General features: G+C 39.0%; 1 protein-coding gene across 4 annotated transcripts in view; it reads right to left on the reverse strand.

The window, feature by feature from the left end:
• LOC122733820 (host cell factor 1-like) overlaps positions 1–22,555 on the reverse strand; it is a 36,685-nt gene that overhangs the window by 7,710 nt on the left and 6,420 nt on the right. For 3 of the 4 annotated variants that reach the window (XM_043974525.1, XM_043974523.1, XM_043974526.1), the window contains 16 exons: positions 21,992–22,098; positions 19,925–20,104; positions 19,477–19,836; positions 17,548–17,711; positions 17,104–17,298; positions 15,521–15,745; positions 14,168–14,272; positions 12,186–12,405; positions 11,195–11,337; positions 9,940–10,078; positions 9,306–9,526; positions 5,521–7,051; positions 5,032–5,192; positions 3,482–4,025; positions 1,064–1,390; positions 36–151 (listed from right to left, as the gene is read on the reverse strand). In XM_043974525.1, the coding sequence (XP_043830460.1) occupies positions 36–151; positions 1,064–1,390; positions 3,482–4,025; positions 5,032–5,192; positions 5,521–7,051; positions 9,306–9,526; positions 9,940–10,078; positions 11,195–11,337; positions 12,186–12,405; positions 14,168–14,272; positions 15,521–15,745; positions 17,104–17,298; positions 17,548–17,711; positions 19,477–19,836; positions 19,925–20,104; positions 21,992–22,098 (4,738 nt within the window). The remainder of the gene's footprint in view (positions 1–35; positions 152–1,063; positions 1,391–3,481; positions 4,026–5,031; positions 5,193–5,520; positions 7,052–9,305; positions 9,527–9,939; positions 10,079–11,194; positions 11,338–12,185; positions 12,406–14,167; positions 14,273–15,520; positions 15,746–17,103; positions 17,299–17,547; positions 17,712–19,476; positions 19,837–19,924; positions 20,105–21,991; positions 22,099–22,555) is intronic. The other variant, XM_043974524.1, reaches the window with a different exon arrangement.

Raw genomic sequence — 22,555 nt, forward strand, 5'->3', positions numbered from 1 at the left:
GCATAGCTCCACAATTTCTACCATTTCCAACTCACCAATACTGACTCCATACCACTGGCTACCTCAGTCAAGGCAGTTGCAGCCTGCATTTTGGCTGGGCTGGCTACCACTATAGATGGAGGGGTCACAAATGTATTAGATGCTGCCAGACCTAGAGAAACACAGATGTCAAAGAAAAGTTCTCCCAGGCCATTTAATGATCACTATATCTGCCTTACTTAAAGACATTTCCCTACTATACTGACTAATCTTTAAATTCACAGAGTGATCTTTGCTTTATCCCTGGAGAATGTGTCTTTAAGACAGGGTTCTAAAGCAAAGCATGTTATAAACCTCTCTGCTAAATTCCAATTTTTAGCAATGTACTGATTTTTCCTTTTCCCTCCAGGTTTCAGTGACACCTGGTGAGATTGCAAATACTTTACTAATAAAACTAAAATGGCTTATTCTTTCAAAGTACACATTACCATTACAGGGTCACTAAATAACAACCACTCAAAAAATAATTATAAATAATAGGAACAAAAAACGTTAGATCACTGAAATTCAAAGTACAGTGATTTTCCTGAAGTGCAAAAGTGGCAGTCAAGATGTGAATGCGGGACAGATCTTCTGATTACAAATCTAGTTTAGATTGTATATATTAATATTGAGTTGTTTTAACATACTATCTCAGACACCTACATTCTACTATATCTTCCTCATATTGGAGTTTACTGACTGGAAATAATTTTTCCCTGTCTGATACTTCAATTCTACCTCAGAGATTGCCTTGAAGAGATAATAGCACTATTTTCAAGCAGTCTTTCCTGATCACAACTTCCAAGTGCTTTTTCTCCCCAACATTATTGTATTTAACTACTTTGCACTTATTCCCTTTATTTATTCTGTATATCTTTAAATTAGTTTTTTGTTTCCCTTATTAGATTGTAAGCTCTTTGCATACATGTAGGGATTGTTTTATTCTTTGTACTTTTGTCTCCAATACATATAGCACAATGACTGGCAAATAATTAAGCAATGGATGGATGCTTGCTAGATGATAGAGAATGAAATGGCTTACTCCCTGTAGCTGCAGAAGACATAAGAGTTACTGTGCTGGTAACAGCACTGGCTGCATCGCTAAGTCCACTGCTCTCAGTGGTTGGGTCATTGAGACTGTCAGCAGGAGCCAGGGCCTCAGTAGGGAAGTGGTGTTGATGCTGCTGCTGTGGCTGGACCTGGGTCTCCTGTAATTGATGTTGCTGCTGTACCAGGACAGCAAGTTCTTGCTGGGTCAATACAATGGGAATGGCAGTAGATTGACCTTCTTGGGCTTCTGTGGGGAGGTGGTCCTGTTCTGTTTGTATCACTGCTGTGTCTGATGTGTCCATGGGCTCCCCTGAAGTACCTATCCAGAAACAAAAAGAAATACTATTCAGTATAAATCTTTAAGACCAATAATGGCTAACTCAACTAAGAACTGGCAAGATCTCCTGGGCCTAGGTAAATGCCCAGGACTATTTCTTATCTTCCTACCCTAGAATGCAGATTTAGGATTATGTCACACTTTAAGGCACTGACCTGTTCACTACTCACAGACTAGAATGTTTTTCACCAAACAGTTTCTTATAAAATTGTTTTTAAGATGGGGCAGCTAGATGACACAGTGGATAAAGGATTAGCCCTGGATTCAGGAGGACCTGAGTTCAAATCCGGCCTCAGATGCTTGACACTTAATAGCTGTGTGACCCTGGGCTTAACCCTCATTACCCTACCAAAAAGAAAAAAAAAAGGAAAAAGTGGTTTTTCCCCCTGAAGTAAAACTAACTTGGTTAAAATACAAGCATCTTTTTTCCTTTACTCTTCTCTCAAAACATTCTGGGTTTTCAATTTAACCTAAAAATACAGTAATAATAATCGTTAGGCATAATAGTCTACCGTTAACCAGCTCAAAGTACCTATGGAATGATACTTGTCCATGTAATCATTTTAACATTAGATGTTCAAGTAACATCATACTGACTCATAATGAATTTGAAGTAAACTAAACTATCTAGAGACAGCTTAGTCTCTGCAAACGGGTAAAGTGTTTAATAATAAAAAATTTGTTGAAATATGTCTTCTTATCCCAACTGAATTTCTGAAGTGGAAGACTTTGTATTTATTCTTAAATAGAAAGTTTAAATTTTAAGTTAAGATTTGGCCTAGTCTTAGCCCTTCATTTCTTTACAGTATCTCACATGGTTATCTTAATAGTTACCAGTAATTCAGGCATTATTTTTATGTAGATAAGTCCCAGATTTATGAATTTATATAGTTTACCTTCACCAAGCCCTCATTTCCCCATCATAACTGTCTTGTACATTTCAAATCGGATGCCTTTAGACATCTTAACATATGCAGTGCACAAATCCAAAACAGAATTCACAATATAATCTTCTAAACTCCCCAATTACTATTGAGTGAACTAGCATTCTTTTTAGTCAGTCACTAGGCTTTAGAGTCAGATGTCTTCAACACATTCATTCCTTGGCAGCTGTCCAGTCTTTATTTGAAGATCTCTATTGAAGATGTATATTTGTTCTCAATGTCTATGTAGTTCTGAACAACAGAAAATATTTTCAATGTATTTATTTTTGTGGGGCAATGAGGGTTAAGTGACTTGCCCAGGGTCACACAGCTAGTATGTGTCAAGTGTCTGAGGCTGGATTTGAGCTCAGGTCCTCCTGAATCCAGGGCTGGTGCTTTATCCACTGCTCCACCTAGCTGCCCCCCAAAATAGGTTTAATTAAATGATAGCCCTTGGAGGGCATAGACTCACTGTCCCATCCCTAACTGTAAATATCTTGGCAGCCATGGCTGTAGTTAATGTGAGTCTAAATAAATGTGTGCATTTGGAAAAATAAAAATGAGAGCCCTCAGGTTTGTAAAAGGACAAACATTAGTAATTAGTAATTAAACATAAAGAAATAACTATTACTAAAAGCAACTGTGTAAACCCCAAGCATGAAGATCTTATGTGTAGATCCACTGTCCTGATCTGTAAGATGAGGTATGGAGGTAAGAACTCATTCAGTTGATCTGAATGTCTTTCATGTCCTCCTTTTTTGCAATATCCTGTTGGTTCTACTTCACAGTATCTCTCTTTTTCCACTCACACAATCATCATTCTTTTGTATGGGGTCTTTATCACCTCTTGACATACTCTGGTTACAAAAAACTAAATGATCTCTGTACTGTCTATCCATCCTTCACATAACTGCCCCAAACTTATTTGACTGGGAATTTCATTCTTTGTATTTGTATTCTCATTACTTAACACAGAAATCTCTGAAGTTGCACATTTGCTGGGTTTTCACTGTGCTCATCTTCTGCTGTTTTGTACTCATAATATGCTCTTCCTCATTATTTTCATTATCATTATTAACAATTTCAATCATACTTGATGACACAAGCATTATCCTAGAAAATAGCATCATGCCTCACATGAGGCACTTACCCATTACAGCTTTTTGGGCAGCCTGTAGCACAGCTTGTATGGCCAAAGCCTGGGCTTCCTCATTGGCTGCTGCATGGGCTGCAGCCTCAGCTGCTGCAGTGACTGCAAGCTCTTCTGGGGAAAGTCCTGAAACCATTAGTGTTGTGGTCCCCACCTGTCCCTCAGCCATCAATTCATGGGACAAAGGAAGCTGATCCACTTCAGATTGTTGAGGATTTTGCACCATTACAGCAGTCACTATAGCCGAGTTGTTAGGGTTTTGGTCTGGTGGGAATTCCTTGGTAACACTTATGTCCAAAGCCACCTGGCTCTTGGGAACCTGTGACTGTTCTTCCATAGTTGACCCTGAGTACTGAGTGGGCTGCAGGAGGAGTGGTGGCAGTTTTTCTCTTGACTCTTCCTTAGCTTTTATTTCATCTGAATCTAACATATATGTAGCAGAAAGAGGTGCCTCTGTGCTAGGCAAAGTCCCTGAAATTGCATCTGGATCAGGAACTTTCTTCATTTTCTCCTCTGGAGGTGTTTCTATCATTAACGAGATATTCTAGAAAAGAACAAATGCCTGTATTAGAGATGAAGACTGACAATGTTTGTCCAAAGCTATACAAATGGCTAATCAGCTTTTGCTTGAAGACTTTTAGTGAGGAGAAACCCATGGCTTCCCTTTCAAATACTTAAATTAGCTAGCATACACCTCTTATTTCTCTTTATTAAACACTCCTGACAGGACAAATTAAGTCTTAGTTGTCTTCTTCTGAACATGCTGACTTACCTAGTTTATGAATTAAAAAAAAAAGTTTAAATACAATACTCCAGATATAGCATAAACACAGGATAGTATAACAATTATTTTCCTAGTCCTGGCTCTTTTTTCTCTTTCTTAAAAACTACATCTACTTTTTTTTTTTCTTCTGGATGCTTTATTACTGATTTTTGGTCCATTAACCCAAAAGCACTTTCTGACAAACAATCTAGCCATAACTTCCCCATTCTGGGTCTTTTGAGTTGGCCTTTTTTGGAATTCAAATACATAGGTTTTTACTTACCCATATTTATTTTCATTTAAATATCGAGAATACTGTCTTTATTGAGCTATTTTTGGATACTGCCTGTTCCTAAAATGCATTAATGGTTTCTACCTTTATATCATCTAAAATGATATGCATAGCATTTATGAGCCTTTCTTCAAATCACTGACTAAAAAATAGCATAAGGGCAAGAAAAGATTTTTCAGAACAATTAACTTCTAATTCTAGCATAAAACATTGTTAACCAAAACTGTACATTTTTAAAAAAATCCACTGAACTTTAGTGATATGTGAGATTTTAAATACAGAATCAAAGTTGAAAATCCAATAATGTCAGTAAAATTATTTGAAAATAATGTTACTGATTCTAAACTATTTTTTACATACAAACCAACAACTTCATGTTACAGAATTCTAAAGGTAGAAGAATAAATTATTCCCGGAGAACCAAAAATAAAGTTATAGATAGGAAACTTAAGAGAGAATAATATACAACTCCATTCAGAGTTAGTTTGTTCTCACTGGAACTGAAGGGCTGGGGACCAATGTAGACTGTGTCACAGTGGTTATTGCCCTTGACTGGGTAGAAATAGCTGTTGTCATGATGCTGGAAGTGGTGGCAATCACAGAAGTCTCTTGTGTGTTCCCTAGATCTTCTTGTCCACTACTAGTTGGAGGAGGAGCTATAAAGAAAGAAGTGGGGACAGGATAACAGTGTTAGAACTGAAAAAAGATGGAGAATACCTCAAACTACAAAATTCTTGAAAATTTAAAAGGCTGCTGGGTTCAGCAGATTGCATTTGGGGAAAATATGATAAACCAAAACATGACAAGTCAGAAAATCTTATTGTTCACAATCAGTGGTCCTTTGTCATTGACAAAACAACTTTATAGATGTTTTAAATACAAATGCCTAAGCATTTAAATTGTAAGGGCTCCCTGTTTCTTTTATATGCTACTTATAAAAATCTTCTACTTATAAAATGAGATAAAGAGAACAAATTTACTCACCTTTGTTGGAGCCCATGTTTGAAATGACAGTGGTAGCCGTGTGCGTGGTACCAGTCTCATGGGTTTCACATGGGGGATTAGAACACAGTTTTTCTCCAGAATTGACTCCTGAGGGGGGTCTGATCCTGGGAATAGTTGTGGCAGTTGGTAGTAATACTAAATCTGAACCTGTCTCCAAGGTTTTATGGGGAGGGCTGGAACCACAGAGAGGCTCTTTGTTCTCACTAATAACTGCCTCGGTGGTGCTAAGAATTGTTTGCTGCATACTATTATGATTAATGAATATACAGGAGGTAGTAGTAGTGGCTGTACTTATATTTGTTTTATGAATTTCACATGGTGGGTTATGGCATACTTGTTGGGCATTGTCCCTAGCTGAGTTAATACCAGTCTCATAGATTTCACAAAGAGGATCAGAACATAGGAGAGGTATAGTAGCCACAGAACACTGTGTTTCTGTGGCTTTTGGAGTTATGGTCAGGTTGTTTTGGTGTTTTGAGCACAAATATTTAGTGGATGTCTGTATCTCAGTGGTTTCCTTGGCATCTGTATTCAGCTGTCCCATGGTGGGGACATTGTTTTTGTGAATATCATGTGTCTCAGAGTGCCAATTTGTCCACCTTAGTGGGTTAAAACCTGTCATAGTAGATGGGCTTGTTTGCTCAGCTTTAATATTTGGGATATAAAGCCCCTTATTACCAATACTAGTAGTGACCTCTCTGAATGAGAACTTTTGGCAAACCTGATTGGTGGTTGCTGACGTTACCTCTGTGGATTCTGTAGTTAGGGCAATGTTGGCTGAGCTACTCTGATGAGTTTGGCATGAAAGCATGGTGGGAGACCAAGATCCTTGGAGCTCCCCACTCATGCTGGGCTGACTATCACCTGTGTATTTTTCAAACTGAGGGTTGCTAGGTGCTGGCTGCGTAGTGCCCATGTTGGCAGTGGCTGTAGTGGCTGTACTAGTGGTTCCTGTTTCATGGGTCTCACATGGAGGACCGGAGCAGACATTTTGTCCACTAATGCTAGATATGGCTGTGGTGGCTGTATTGGTGGTATCTGTTTCATGGGTCTCAGATGGAGAATTTAAGCACAGAATCTGTCCCATGCCCATGGGTAGAGGGCTTAAGTTGGCTGTGGAAGTGCTGGAAGTGCTTGCGTCAGGGGTCTCACAAGGTTGGTTGGAGCAAACCTGTATTATAGTGCCATTCTGTTGCCCAACTGTTGAAATGTCCTGACTGTCACAGGTGAAATGAACTTCTGTGGATTGTGAAAAGTCCCCAAGGTTGGCTACAACACTTGTGGTTGCTGTGTTGGTGGTACCCGTCTCATGGGTTTCACATGGTGGGTTAGAACACATCAAAGTCACAGTACTAGGCTGTATGTCACCTTGGCCCGCGTCAGCAATTGTAACTGTAGGTTGTTCTGTTGTAGGTGAGGCCAGGATGGAGACAGGGAGATCATGTACTGGCTGGCTCTCCACACCACTCGGTGTTGTAATCAGCGTCACCTGAGTGGGCTGAGAGACAGGCTAGTGGAAGAATAAAAAGGAAGCAAACAGATTAATAAAAATATCTCTATAATATATTTCTTTAACTCTAACCATAACCCTATCTACTTTTATCTGGACTAGACTAAGATATTTTTTATTTCCCACAAGTATATATGTACATATCAAACTTAAAATACTGGGGGGGGGGGGGGAAGCTAGGTGGCGCAGTGGATAAAGCATCGGCCCTGGATTCAGGAGGACCTGAGTTCAAATCTGGTCTCAGACACTTGACAGTTACTAGCTGTGTGACCTTGGGCAAGTCACTTAACCCTCACTGCCTCACCCCCGCCCCCAAATTCCTTTGGTTCTTCAATTAACCATACAACCTACTCACAAAAGAAGGTTCCTAAATATTAGAGGTTCAACCAAGTCACTACTCAATAAATTAATCAAGTTTTTCTGGTTTGGTTTTCAAATCTCTTAACTTTACTTCAATCTACTTTCCAAATCTGAATATATATATTCCCCTTCCTATAGTCTAAATTGCTAAGAAAGAATTTATACATAATCTCTGACATCTCTGCTTCCTGATATTCCTAGCTTTTTGTACTTTGAAATATCTAATTTGCATTTATATTCTAGACAATTTTTTTTTTTTGGTAAGGCAATTGGGGTTAAGTGACTTGCCCCAGAGTCACACAGCTAGCAAGTGTCAAGTGTCTGAGGCCAGATTTGAACTCAGGTTCTCCTGAATCCAGGGCCAGTGCTCTATCCACTGCGCCACCTAGCTGCCTTGCCCCGACAATTTTTAACATGTTTTTAAAATTTTATTTATTTATTTTGCAGGGCAATGAAGGTCAAGTGACTTTCCCAGGGTCACAAAGCTAGTAAGTGTCAAGTGTCTAAGGCTGGATTTGAACTCAGGTCCTCCTGAATCCAAGGCCAATGCTTTATCCACTGCACTGCCTAACTATCCTGCATTTATATTCTACAAAGTCACTTTTGTCTCTCTTGTGTCCCCTGAAAAAACAAAAGCTCCTTGAGGGAAAGGAGAATGGTTTCATTTTTATTTTGTATTCATAGGCAAGCACTTGATAAAAATTTATTCACTGAGGCTTTGGGGTGGAGAGTAGACTTTTAATTTGTCATATTTATAGTTAAAAGTAGAGTTAAAATATTTATGTTCTGTAAATATATTTGTAATTCTGTAACCATGAAAAAAAAATTGCATATATAACCTATATTGGATTGTGTTCTGTCTTGAGGACGAGGGAGGAGGAAGAAAAATTTGCAACTTAAAATCTTATGAAAACAAATATTGAAAATTTATCTTTACATAAAACTGGAAAATAATAAAAAAGGCAATCAAAAAATATCAAAATTAACATAAAAATCCCAATTTATAATTCCCAAATAGCAGTAAATACAGTCTAGTGTAAATGTATATCTTTTTCATATGGCATTTAATTCAATAAAAAGTGTAGCACCAACTTTTAATAATACCTTCTGCCTTTTCTCTTCAGTCTTTCTGATTTGACAATAACTATAGTTGGTACAAATTGGATAGGAAAAAAGGATATAAAAGCATCTAAGACAGAAGGATAACTTGTATTACTCACTGCTGAATAAACTTAAAAAACTCCCAAGTCACCAATAACATCCTGACAGCCTGGCTGATTTTTAATGTTTTTTGTTGCCTTTTCCTCTGGCAGCTCCTGTGGTGCCACTGGTGCCAAACTGTATTGGCTGTGCCTGTCCTTTGGATCCACCAATGTCACAGAGAGGGAAAACCTGCTGCATGGACAACAGCTTGTTTTCCATAGTGATCTGCCCAGGCCAGCGCCCTGGAGAGGACACTCCAGCTACTCTGGATGCGGCAGTTACTGGTTATAAGTCACTCAGTAGCTGTGGCTCCTGTATCGGACTGCACATCAACACTGTGGCCTGTGGCTCTTCAAGGCGAGGATCCATGGTTGTCCACGACTGGTGGAGGCCTACTACTAACACATGTGTTACCATGAACTGGCACATACCAACATAATAGCTGGTTTTCTACCTACACTGTTGAAACATTTTTGGGATAAAGTCATATACATATAGCATAGTGCTTCTGTCTTCATTAATAATAATTAACTAAAATTTACATTTAAGTAAGGTGCTTTTCAAATCACTTTCATATACTCTTGTTTGAAAGTCAAAACAATTGGGGTGTGGGTATTATTAGACCCTCAATCTTGAAATGAAGCATAATAGCAAAGTATAATGATAATAATAACAACACCAAAGCCCCTACCTGCATAGTAATGGCAGGAGTAGTGAGAGCCCCAGCTGCTGTTACTGTGGTCTGTGCTGTTGGAACAGTAATGGCTGCAGGATTAATCACTTGGCTTGAAAGGGTGGCAATGGTGCCCAAAGTGGTGATAGGAGTAGCGAGAGAAGCACTGATATTATGCCCACTGGCTCCAGCAAGACTGGTGGACACAGTGCCTGTTACAGTCCCTAAAGTTGTAACACCTAGAGAAAAGGAGACCAAAGATAAACAAAAGTTCCCAGTATCATCAGTTCCACAGACCTCCAATTGTTTTGTTACTATTGTTACATCTACTGTTTCTGGAGATGACATGAACTGGTTCTAGACATGAAGTAAAATGAAAAAGAGAGCCATTATAGGGATTTAGAGGCTCTAACCAACAAACTATGAAAGTTTATGCAACTCTAGAAAAACTAGCAGCAAATCTAAAAAAGGTGAGGAAAAAAATAACAATTCAAGATATAGCTTGAGAATGGACATGGGAAGCCTTGCAGATCCAGTGCTGGTTGAATTCAAAGTTTGGGTACTTAGATTTTAACTAAAGACTCGGAATAGGAATTTCATTGTGTAGTTTTCCCTTCTATGTTCTTGCTTCCTTTATCTCCTGGACACTTACCAGTGTTGCCCTTCACTACTAATGTGGTGACTGTTGGCTTAACAGCTGACACTGTGACAGGGGTAACAAGCCGCACTCCACTCATGGGCACTGTGCGGAGTATGGTCCCTGGCTGCCCTGGGGCTCCCTTCAGTACAACCTGTAATACCAGAACAAAAAATACTAACACATTCAGAAACAAAAGGTGCTCATTAAAAAAAAAAAAAAGCAAGCAAATTAAACCAACTCTGAGGTATCACCACACACCTGTGACAGTGATAAATGTAACAAAACAGGAAAATATTGGAAATTGGAGGGGATGTGGGTAAACTGGGAAGCTAATCCACTGCTGGTGGAGTTGTGAAAAGATCCAACCATTTTGGAGAATAACTTGGAACGTTGCCCAAAGGACTACAGAACTGAGCATACCCTTTGATTCAACAATACCATTGCTAGGTTTATGTTCCAAAGACAACCTCCAAAAGAGAAAAAGACCTATTGGTACAAAAATATTTATAGCAGGTCTTTTTGTAGTGGCTAAGAATTGCAAATCAAAGGAATGCCCATCAACTGAGGAATGGCTGAATAAGCTGTGATATTTGATGGTAATGGAATATTATTGTGCTGTAAAAAATGACAAGCAGGATGAATTCAGAAAGGCCTGGAAAGACATTCTCTTTATTACGTGTGTCTGATCCAGAGGAGAAACTAAGTATGGGAAGGGGGAAGGGGGCTGAGAGGGAACTGTGAGGGAAGACATGTATGAAGAGATGTATAGTGAAGCGAGACAGTGATGATTATTCTCAACAATACAATGATCCAAGACAATCTCAAAGGACTATCAATGAAGCATACTATCCACCTCCAAAAAGAGAACTTCAATTGATGTAACAGACTTTTTCTGATAAAATCACTAATATGCTAACGTTTTACATAATTGCATATGTAACTATTATGCCAAAAAGGGCATTTATTCCTATAGCATCTTTAAGACATGTAAAATGTCATTCCTGATAGCAAGTTAGTACTATAAGTACTAGTATGTTCAATTTAAAAATAAGGAAACTGACTATATTGTAAATAAATGCAAATGCAAATAAAATTAGTTGTAAGTAAAAATAATGTACCTTTTTTAAGTGATAGAAGTCCAAAGTAAGATGCTCAATGATCACATAACTACTAAGCCTCAGTACCTAGTCAGATTATATGTGGAACAAAAGCTCTCTAAAAACCCGTTGATAAATGAGATGAGAGTAGGACCCTGGATTTTACTCACCTGGGTCACTCCTTGCTGACCATGGCCAGTAGTAATTTTAGGGACAGCAGTAATGATTCTGGCAGGTGTTCCTGTGCCAGAGGTCATAACTTTTGTGGTGATAATGGTGATGGGAGACTTTATTCCAGGGCTGCTGGTTACACCTGGCAGAGTGAAAAACAAAAGAAACAGACCAACTATCTTATCAAAACTGTCTATCTGTGGAGCAGGGTAGAAAATCTTATAGTTGTTTTTCCCTCATAGTCCTCAACAGTTTAAGATCTTGTTTTGTTTTTGTTGTTGTTTTTTTTAGTGAGGCAATTGGAGTTAAGTGACTTGCCCAGGATCACACAGCTAGTAAGTGTTAAGTGCCTGAGGCCAGATTTGAACCCAGGTACTCCTGATTCCAGGGCCAGTGCTCTATCCACTGCGCCACCTAGCTGCCCCAACAGTTTAAGATCTTAATACTATTATATCCTTCAAAGTAACAAATTCTTTCTTAACTGTCAATTTATTTACATTCTCTTTTTTGGGAGAATAAAGAAATGTAATACAAGGAAAGTCTCTGACCTAAAGAAATTTAAAATGTAATAATAATCTATTATCGCAAAGTTCATAAAACAAATTACAGGGGCTGCCTCCTATTTCTGATGGTTTTTTAAAAAGCAGTAGGAGGGGGCAGGTAGGTGGCACAGTGGATAAAGCACCAGCCTTGGATTCTGGAGGACCTGAGTTCAAATCCAGTCTCAGAGACTTGACACTTACTAGATGTGTGACCCTGGGCAAATCACTTAAACCTCACTGCCCGCAAAAAAATTTTTTTAAAAGGGGGCAGGGGGGAGTGGGGGAGAGAGGTTGGAATTAATCAACTCTGCCTCATTTCCTGTCTTGAGTTACTCAGCAGCCTGCATGGACTTTATGCCCCAACTTGAAATTCAACCTCATAAGGGAAATCTAAACATATACTGACTAGCAACATGAAGAGGTTATTTCCCTGCCTGATATCTCTTACCTGTTGCTCCAGACTGGGTGATGATGGCTGACATGGGAATAGTTTTGATGATGGTAGTGGTGCCAGGTTTTGTGCTACTAGCAGAGACACTGCTGATGCCCAAGATGGTTGGCTTCGTTCCTGTCCCACTGGCCTGGGTTGTTGTGATGATAGTGGTAGGTTTGCCATCTGATGATGTCACTAGTTTCAGAATGGTCCCTGCTGGCAAAGTTCCCTTTGTCTAAGAGAAAAAAAGAAGCAAACAAGAAACAGAGAGCTAATGGGGTAGTACCTGGATAGATATCACTCACTAGAAGCAATGAATTTGCTTCTGCTTTTCAATTACTTTGTTCTGTGTAACTGTGTAAGCAACATAGAGAAAAATGTAAATATCTGAATTTTTTATGCCCATGTAGAATGTATACCTTTTTTGTTTAATACAGCTAAGTGTGTGATCTAGTTTCTGTTAGGTAGAGGCAATCTAGGAAACAGAAAGCCATTTTTGTTTACTACTTACTTCTTCATATTTTCTTAAATACACATTATTTTATAACAATCGTATATCTCACTGATGGCACAAAGGAAGAGAATGAATATTTGAGAAAAGGCCATAGTTCTTTTAAACTAAATTCTTGAACTTATGCAAAGTGAAATGAACAGAATGAGAAAACAATGTATATAACATCATTATTATTATTATTATTATTATTTTTGGTGAGGCAACTGGGGTTAAGTGACTTGCCCAGGGTCACACAGTTAGTGTCAAGTGTCTGAGGCCACATTTGAACTCAGGTTCTCCTGACTTCAGGACCGGTGCTCTATTCACTGCACCAACTAGATGCCCCATATATAATAACATTATTGTAAAACTCAGAACAGTTCCAACCATTCTGGAAAGAAATTTAGAACTATGTCCCAAAAGCTATTAAACCGGGGCAGCTAGGTGGTGCTGTGGATAAAGCGCCAGCCCTGGATTCAGGAGGACCTGAGTTCAAATCCAGCCTCAGAGACTTGACACTTACTAGATGTGTGACCCTGGGCTAGTCACTTAACCCTCACTGCCCCCACCCCAAAAGCCATTAAACCACTACTAGGTCTATACTCTAGAGAGGTCAAAGAAAGAAGAAAAAGACCCACATGTATAAAAATACCTGTGGCAGTTCTTTTTTGTCATAGTAATGAACAGGAAAGCTTGCAGATATTATGGATCAATGTGATAATCAATGTGCTGCAAGAAATTCTGAACCAATCATTAAGTGCTGGGGATATAAAAACTGACAAAAGACAGTCCCTGCCCTCAAGGAGCTTACAATCTAATTGGAATAAAAGGGATAATCAGGCAAGATATGTGTAAATTGATGCAAAGTAAAGTGAAGGGAACCAGGAGGATAATTTATGTGATAATCATATTATAAAGATAATCAACTATGAAAAATACAGGGGGGCGGCTAGGTGTCGTAGTGGATAAAGCACTGGCCCTGGATTCAGGAGTACCTGAGTTCAAATCCGGCCTCAGACACTTGACACTTACTAGCTGTGTGACCCTGGGCTAATTACTTAACCCCCATTGCCCCGCCACCCCCCCCAAAAGTAATACAAATACAAAGACCCACCACAATTTCAAAGAAATCATGATAATACATGCTATCAGCTTCCAGAAAGAGAACAGATGCATTTGCAGATTGCAGACTGAAGCACATTTTCTTCTCTCCTTTTTTGGACATTGATTCTGTGGGAATTTGTTTTTCTTGTATTTTCAATGGGTGGAGGAAAGGTGAAGAGAGAATTTGTAACTTACAATAAAACTGAACTGAAAGAAAGCAAAGGAAAGGGAAAATAGATCTGGTATGAGACAACACTAGTTGTTTCCCTTACAGAATTAACACCAAAGCTAGCAAATAGCTTCCTGTATATGGAAAGGTGAAATATAGTCTTAAAAGATCAAAACCCTACCTACAAAGCTACAGTAGTAAAGAGACAAAGGCTTCTTTCTAGCGATTTACCTGGATGATCTGTGTCATGGGGTTAGTGGAAGCCTGGCCTGTTACTGCTGAGGTCTGTACAGGTTTGGTTTGAACAACTGACATAACTTTGCCAAGATTAGAAATCTGAAATGCAAAGGAAAAAAAGTAAGAGAAAAAAGGGAAGAACAACTTTAGTTAAAAGGTAAACCAAGGGGCAGCTAGGTGGCCCAGTGGATAGGGCACTGGACCTGGAGTCAGGAGTTCCTGAGTTCAAATCCGGCCTCAGACACTTAACACGTCCTAGCTGTTTATCCCTGGGCAAGTCACTTAACCCCAATTGCCTCACTAAAAAACCAAAAAATGTGTGTGTGTGTGTGTGTGTGTGTATATATATATATATACACATATACATATATACATATACATATATATGTATATATATCTATATATATGTATATAGATATAACCTGTATCAGATTACCTGCTGTCTAGGGGAGGGGGGAGGGAGGGGAGGGAGGGGAAGGAGGGGAGGGAGGGAGAAAAATCTGAAATTGTAAAGCTTGTATGAACAAAAGTTGAGAGCTAGCTTTACATGTAACGGAAAAAATAAAATACCTTATATGTAAAAAAAAAAAAGGTAAACCAAGTTCAGAGAATCATAGCTTTAGAGCTAGATGGGAACTTTGAGTTTATATAGTCTAACTAGATATTACAAATATAAAAATCTTCATTTTAAAGATAAGGATGGGGCAGCTAGATGGTGCAGTGGATAGAGCACTGGCCCTGGAGTCAGGAGGACCCGAGTTCAAATCTAACCTCAGACACTTAACACTTACTAGCTGCGCTACCCTGGGAAAGTCACTTAACCCCAATTGCCTCACCAAAACAAAACAAAAAAAAAGATAAGGACACTGGAAGCTCATTCTCAAAGAAGTAATGTGATTTGTGCAATGTTAAAAAGGCAGTTAAGTGGTAGATGGAGTCTGACTTGTGGTCCTAATTACAAAATTAGCAATTTTCTCAATTTGCCACACAATTGACATAGTTAATATTATGCAAGGGAAAGAGCACCAGGACATGGTTAAAACTCCTTTTACTACTACTTATTTTTTTTGGCCTCAGTGTAGACTAGAACAGTATAGGCTAGACAACCTCTAAAGAGTGAATTTGTGGGGGTAACTAGGTGGTATAATGGATGAAGCAATGGCCTTGTATTCAGGAGGACCCGAGTTCAAATCTGACCTTGGACACTTGACACTAGCTGTGTGACCCTGGGCAAGTCACTTAACCCTAATTGCCCTGCCAAAAAAAAAAAAGTGAATTTGTAATTATTATGACCTAATGCCAGAAAATAAGATGTCAGAGTTTAAAATAGTTTTCATTTACACTCACCAGAGCACTCCCACTTGGAACAGAGATTGGACTCTTCACTAGTGTGATAGTCTTGGTGACTCCTCCCACAACAGTGGTCACCACCTGGGCTTGCTGAGCCACAGTTACTGTGCCTGACTTGTGAACAGTAATGATGGGACAAGTAGGAGTACTGCTAGCTGATGAGACAGATGTCCCAATTTGGGCGGCTGCTGTCTTAAGCATTCGAGTGGCTGGGTTGCTCACCTAGTATAAAGAGAGGAACAGGGGAGAAAGTAGAAGCAAGGATCTCTGACTGATTTTGGGAACAAATAAAAACCTCAGATGCCTAAGAGTCTCATATCAAAAAGTGTTAGACTTCAAAGTGAGGAGAACTAGGTACAGATTCTTCTTGAAAACTCCTTTAAACTGGAGAACAATATAAAATACACCAAAAGAATTATGACTGTATGATTGTAATGGAATATTATTGTGCTATAAGAAATGATGAGGTTGATTTTAGAAAAACATGGAAACACATGAAATAATGAAAGGAAAATGAGCAGAACTAAGAGAATGTTGTATACAACAACAGCAATCCTGCCCAAAGAATAAGTGAATGACTAAGTTATTCTGAGAATTATACACAAATCAATTACAAAGGAACTATGAAGATGCTATCCACATTTTTGAGAATTGATAAACAGACCCCCTAAAATTTCTCTGTGAACTTTAATTTCTTCATTTGTAAAATAAAAATCTTTTTAACTTTTAGAATTATTTTTACAGGGGTAGCTAAGTGGCTCAGTGGATAGAGCACTGGAATCAAGTGTCTGGCCTCAGACACTTGACACTTACTAGCTGTGTGACCCTGGGCAAGTCACTTAACCCTCGCCAACCCACAAAAAAACCCCCAAACAAAACCAAACAAACAAAAAATTATTTTTACAATACCTAATTGAGAAAATGTGAGAAAAGTGTTTTATAAGTCTTAAAGTACCAAAGATACAGCTATTTTGCTCTCTCTAGGATTATTCTTCACTATAAATGTCTCTGAAAACAATTAAGTTTCATGAGACTTCTTAAACTAAAAGAATGAAAAATGTAAAGGACTATGTATCAACATTATGTTGAAAGAAAATATACCTGGAAAAAATACCAATTATTTTAAAGTAGTAAATAACTGGGCGGCTAAGGTGGCACAGTGGATGAAGCACTGGCCTTGGATTCAGGAGGACCTGAGTTCAAATCCAGCCTCAGACATTTGACACTTACTAGCTGTGTGACCCTGGGCAAGTGACTTAACCCTCATTGCCCCTTAAAAAAGTAGTAGTAAATAATTACTGATAGTTTTCCTAAATCCTCTCTAAATCCCCTAAGATTTATATTTTCTTCTAACCCTAACCCTAATTTTCTTCTCTTAATTTCCCAAATCTTTAACCACCAAGTGAGTCTCATCACCTCTAAAAAGAATCAAATGGATCAAAATTTTGGAAAAGATTAAATTCAAATAAAGAATTTTGTGAACTATATAGTACTTCAAATTCAGATATTATTTTGAATCACCTCCCAGTCACCCTGGCTTCCCCAACCCCAAAAAGGCATCCCCCACTACATTTGCTGACCATGACTGGTGAGGAAGCCACCTTCACAGTAGCTGGTAAAGTGGTAGTTCCAGGTGATACTGCCACAGTTTTAACAATAGTAGTGCCTGCAGGAACACTCAACATTGTAGGAGTAGATGGAGGGATCTTCTGGGTGGCAGCTGCAGCAGCTGCCAGAGCTGCCATTCCACTCATCTGAGGACTGCTACCCATCACCTAAAAATATGAAAGACTGTGCTAGGTTTGACACATTATACTCACTTCAGCTGTCCTGTGGACATCCTATTGGGTTATGGCCTAAAATACTGAGAGACAAATAGTACCTACCAGTTAATTACTGGAATATACAAAGACATTTTCAACTTGAATTTTTCTTGAAGAACATTGTTTAGCCAAAATCTTTTACTGTATTGCTAGGAAAAAGACATGTCCCTCCCCCCTCACAAAGCCAAGTAAAGTACACACCGTGCCCTGAGAGCTTGGCGTTGGTACAACCATCCGTACACCAGCAGGCAATGAAGTGACAGTGACAGGTGCTTTTCCCGCTTGGCTGGTGGGCCGGACAGTGACTAACTGGTTTCCTGTTGTGGCCTGGGGGCCAGTTACTTTAAGAACAGTAGTAACACCTGCTGAGAAGGAAACACTTTCATTCATTCATTCAATCAAAAACTTAAATAAAATCACATACTCTGCTGGGAAATAAAAAAATTTGACTCCTGACTTTGTATATTTTATTTGAAATCAAGTACTCCAATGCTATCAAAGCTACCCTAAAATTTTGTTCAGTGGCTAGCAATCCAAAACATTTATTAATCATTTTGTGTGAAGTGTTATTTTGCCTCAGAGAGACAGAAAACTGTTAAAAGCTTTAGCTTAAAAGGCCAGTCTCCCACTACATTAGGACCATCTTTAGTTGTCCTGATGTGTATTTTACCACTGGACCCAACTGACTCTAGAGGGGAGTAAGGCTACTGAAGTCCCTCACTTAAGTCCAATTCAATCCAAGTAATGACATCACCCTAATGTCATGGTCCTATTTGAGAATAAAGGACAAACAAGTGCTACTAGTTTTGAACATATTTCTCTTTCAAATTTTGCTTTGTATTTCTTGCTTTCCTCTTCAAAATGGAAGGTTTCTATTTTCAGCAATGCAATGATTCAAGACAACTCTGAAGGACTTATGGAAAATGCAGTCCATTTCCAGAGAAAGAACTGATTGTATCTGTATCTAAATGGAAGTATATTTTGTTATTGTTGTTAGTTATTTTTTCCTAAAGTTTTTTGCCTGCTATGTTTTGTACAACTGCACATGTATAACGTACATTGAATTGCTTGAGTTCTTAACCGGGTTGGGTGGGGGCGGGGGGCACGTCATGAAGCTAGGTGGCTCAGTGGATAGAGCACCACCCCTGGATTCAGGAGGACCTGAGTTCAAATGCGGCCTCAGATACTTGACACTTACTAGCTGTGTGACCCCGGGCAGGTCACTTAACCCTCAGTGCCCCACAAACAACAACAAAAAAATCTGGACTTTCTGGAGTGGGGGTAGGAGGACTGAAACTTATCTCTGGGTCTTCCCAAGAAATTCATTACTAATAGTTCTTTTTGGGGGATAGGGAGGAAGGAAGTGAATTTGGAACATAAAGTTTTTTTTTTAATTTTAGTGAGGCAATTGGGGTTAAGTGACTTGCCCAGGGTCACACAGCTAGTAAGTGTTAAGTGTCTGAGGCCACATTTGAACTCAGATACTCCTGACTTCAGGGCTGGTGCTCTATCCACTGTGCCACCTAGCTGCCCCGGAACATAAAGTTTTAAAAATCGATGTTACAATTTGTTTTTACATGTAAGGAAGGGAAAAAATACTGAATGAATGAATGAATTAATTGAGTAAATAAAATCAAAATGGAAGCTTCCTCAATTTATATAATTTCCCTGGGCTTCTTCTTTCTCGCTATTTGCTCACATTTCTCAGTACAAAAAAGGTGCATTGTGGTTACTGCACATGGTTTGAATAAAATACAGCACTCTCTGTCTCTGTCTCTGTCTCTCTCTCTCTCTCACACACACACACACACACACACACACACACACACACACACACACACCCACACACCCACACACACACACACACACACCTGTCTCTCTCACTAACATATAGTAAATTCTTTATGACTTAAGATATTTCAGGAGCAGCTAGGTGGTGCAGTGGATAAAGCACCAGACCTGGATTTAGGAGGACCTGAGTACAAATCCGGTCTCAGACTCTTGACACTGATTAGCTATGTGACCCTGGGCAACCCTTATTGCCGCAGAAAAAAAAATACTCCAGTCAAGACTGCATAAGCCTGAACCAAACTCTTGCCTTTAGAGACTGAGTAAATGCAACCTACTCACCTTGAGTTCTAGTCATGGTCGGCACAGTAACAGAACTTCCAGGGACTGTTGTCAAAACCTGGATAGAGGTAGTGGTTGGGGGAGTCACAGAACTTTGAGGGAGAAGTGTGATGCCCACTTGAGTAAGTGGCTGTACTACTGTAGGGTCTATGATAGCTGGGGCAGAATTTTTGGGAGGATTGACAGGCACAGAAGGAACTGGATTAGCCACTGGTGAGGTAGAAGCTGCTGTATGAGGAATGTCATATTTCTGAAGTTGCAGGAGGTAGCTATCAGCTCTTGACACTGCTCCCCAGCTCACCTCTAGGGAATTTGTGTTTGCTCGAACCAAATGTACCCGGGATGGAGCTGGGGGCTTTTCTGTAAGAGACAAAAAGGAATAGCAAGATACAAAAGAACCACGGTCCTAGGCATAATCTAGCTTTGATTCTCAAGCAGCTTGGTTTACCTGTCTCCAAGTACCAGAGGTCCTTACAGCAAACCTGGTTATTCCAGGCTTTTCGGTAGCCATCCCTTCCACTCCAAATGTAGAGTCGGGTATTGATGGCCACAGCACAATGACCAGCCCGAGCTCGGGGAACACTGTCCTCCAACATATCCATTACGATTGTCTCCCATGTCATAGTATCTAAGAGGAAGAAAGAAGCAAGCAAAACATAATCAACATCTAATAATGGAATTTAAATTTGTTTTAAAACCACTGTTAGGAAAAAGAAAGTGGCAAAAGAGATGGTTTTTCTTGCAAAAGAACAGTTTGGAGCTTTGTGTTTTTGGAGGGCTTATTCACAGCTCAAAAAACATTTCCAAATACCATTAAGCAGTCTCCATCCAATACACTTTGTAAAAGATTTATGGAGAAAAGGAATTAAGTGCATGTAGGGAATAGAGTCTCCTTTATGATCACTATATCATCATCACCATGACCCTTAAAAAGATCTTTTATGGTAGAGATATTGTTGTCTGTTAAAATCATATTGTCAGGGGGCAGCTAGGTGGCGCAGTGGATAAAGCACCAGCCCTGGAGTCAGGAGGACCTGAGTTCAAATCCAGCCTCAGACACTTAACACTTACTAGCTGTGTGACCCTCGGCAAGTCACTTAATCCCAACTGCCTCACCAAATTAAATAAATAAAATAAATGAATGAATGAATAAATGAATAAAGATATGGTCAGAGCAGCTAGGTGGCGCAGTGAATAAAGCACCAGCCCTGGATTCAGGAGGACCTGAGTTCAAATCCAGCCTCAGACACTCGACACTTACTAGCTATGTGACTCTGGACAAGTCATTTAACCCTTATTGCCCTGCTAAATAAATGAATGAATAAAATCCCCTGACTGTACATGTCACAATTTAAAAAAAAAACCCAAACCAAAAAAAGAACAAATTTAGTACTCAGGGATGGTTTAAAATAACATGGTCAGGGGCGGCTAGGTGGCGCAGTGGATAAAGCACCGGCCCTGGATTCAGGTGTACCTGAGTTCAAATCCGGCCTCAAACACTTGACACTTACTAGCTGTGTGACCCTGGGCAAGTCACTTAACCCCCATTGCCCCGCAAAAAAAAAAAAAAGATACGGTCATCCAGCAATACCACTTTTGGGTCTTTTGCCCAAAGAAATCATGGAAAGGTGAAAGGGACCCACATGTACAAAAATATTTATAGCTGCTCTTTATGTGGTGGCAAGGAATTGGAAGTTGAGGGAGTGCCCATCAATTGGGGAATGGCTGGACAAGTTGTGGTATATGAATACAATGGAATACTATTGTGCTGTAAGATGAGTGAGATGAACAGAACCAGAAGAACATTGTACACAGTATCATCAACACTGAGTGTTGATCTACTGTGATGGACTATATTCTTCTCACCAATGCAATGGTACAGAAAAGTTCCAGGGAACTCATGATAGAAGAGGATCTCCAAATCCAAGGAAAAAAAAAAAGAACTGGGGAGTATAGATGCTGAATGAACCATACTATTTCTTTTGTTTTTGATGCTGTTGTTTTTTTCTATTTTGAGGTTTTTCATCATTGCTCTGATTTTTTCTCTTATAACATGACTAATGCAGAAATAGGATTAATGTTATTATGTGTATATATATATATATATATATATATATATATATATATATATATATATATATATATAACCTATATCAGATTACCTGCAGACAGCAGGTAATCCCCTAGACAAGGGGAGGGGGGAGGGAGGGAGAAAAATCTGAAATTGTAAAGTTTATATAAACAAAAGTTAAGAACTATCTTTACATGTAACAGAAAAAAATAAAATACTTTATTAATTAAAAAAATTTTTTTTTAAATGATATGGTCATGGGGTAACTAGATGCCATAGTGGTTAAAGCACCAGCCCTGGAATCAGGAGTACCTGAGTTCAAATCCGGCCTCAGACACTTGACACTTACTAGCTGCATGTCACTTAACCCCAACTGCCTCACTAAAATAAATAAATAAATAAATAAATAAAGATATGGTCATGGGTTCTTAGTTTACATCATACCTAGGTTAAGACACGCCAGTGTACTGGTACACTTCCACTCCTTCTCATGTGTGGCTACTTTGACATCATCCATGACAAGAGGTACCCAGCCACCAAACACATACATTCTAGGGGCAAAAGGACAGAAAATGTAGAAAGACAAAGTCTATGAAGTAGTCTAATTCCTGACACAAAGCTTCTGGTATAGATAAGAGCTGAATTCTAATCCCATCCCACATACTTATTAGCTGTGACCCTGAACAAATTACTTTACCCCTTTCTGCCTCAGTTACTTAAATTTGTGAAATGGGGATGCTAATAGCAACTACTTCATATAACTGTTGTCATGAAATTTGTTACCAGAATCTAGTCTAAGACATTGAAAGTGCTTAATAAGTACTTAAAATATTGCTCACAATATTCACAAACTGTTTTGAAAAAAGTAGTTATAGAAATTTTTGCTATTTATTATTCCTGTCTTCCATAACATGACAATAATTACACATTACTTTTCTTTCTCTTTATGGATTAAAGTATTTAGAACTGCCCTGAGTGATCTTACTTTTGAATTTCAAATAAACACCC

This window comes from Dromiciops gliroides, chromosome X (genome assembly GCF_019393635.1).
Source record: "Dromiciops gliroides isolate mDroGli1 chromosome X, mDroGli1.pri, whole genome shotgun sequence".
Taxonomy (NCBI): Eukaryota; Metazoa; Chordata; class Mammalia; order Microbiotheria; family Microbiotheriidae; genus Dromiciops; species Dromiciops gliroides.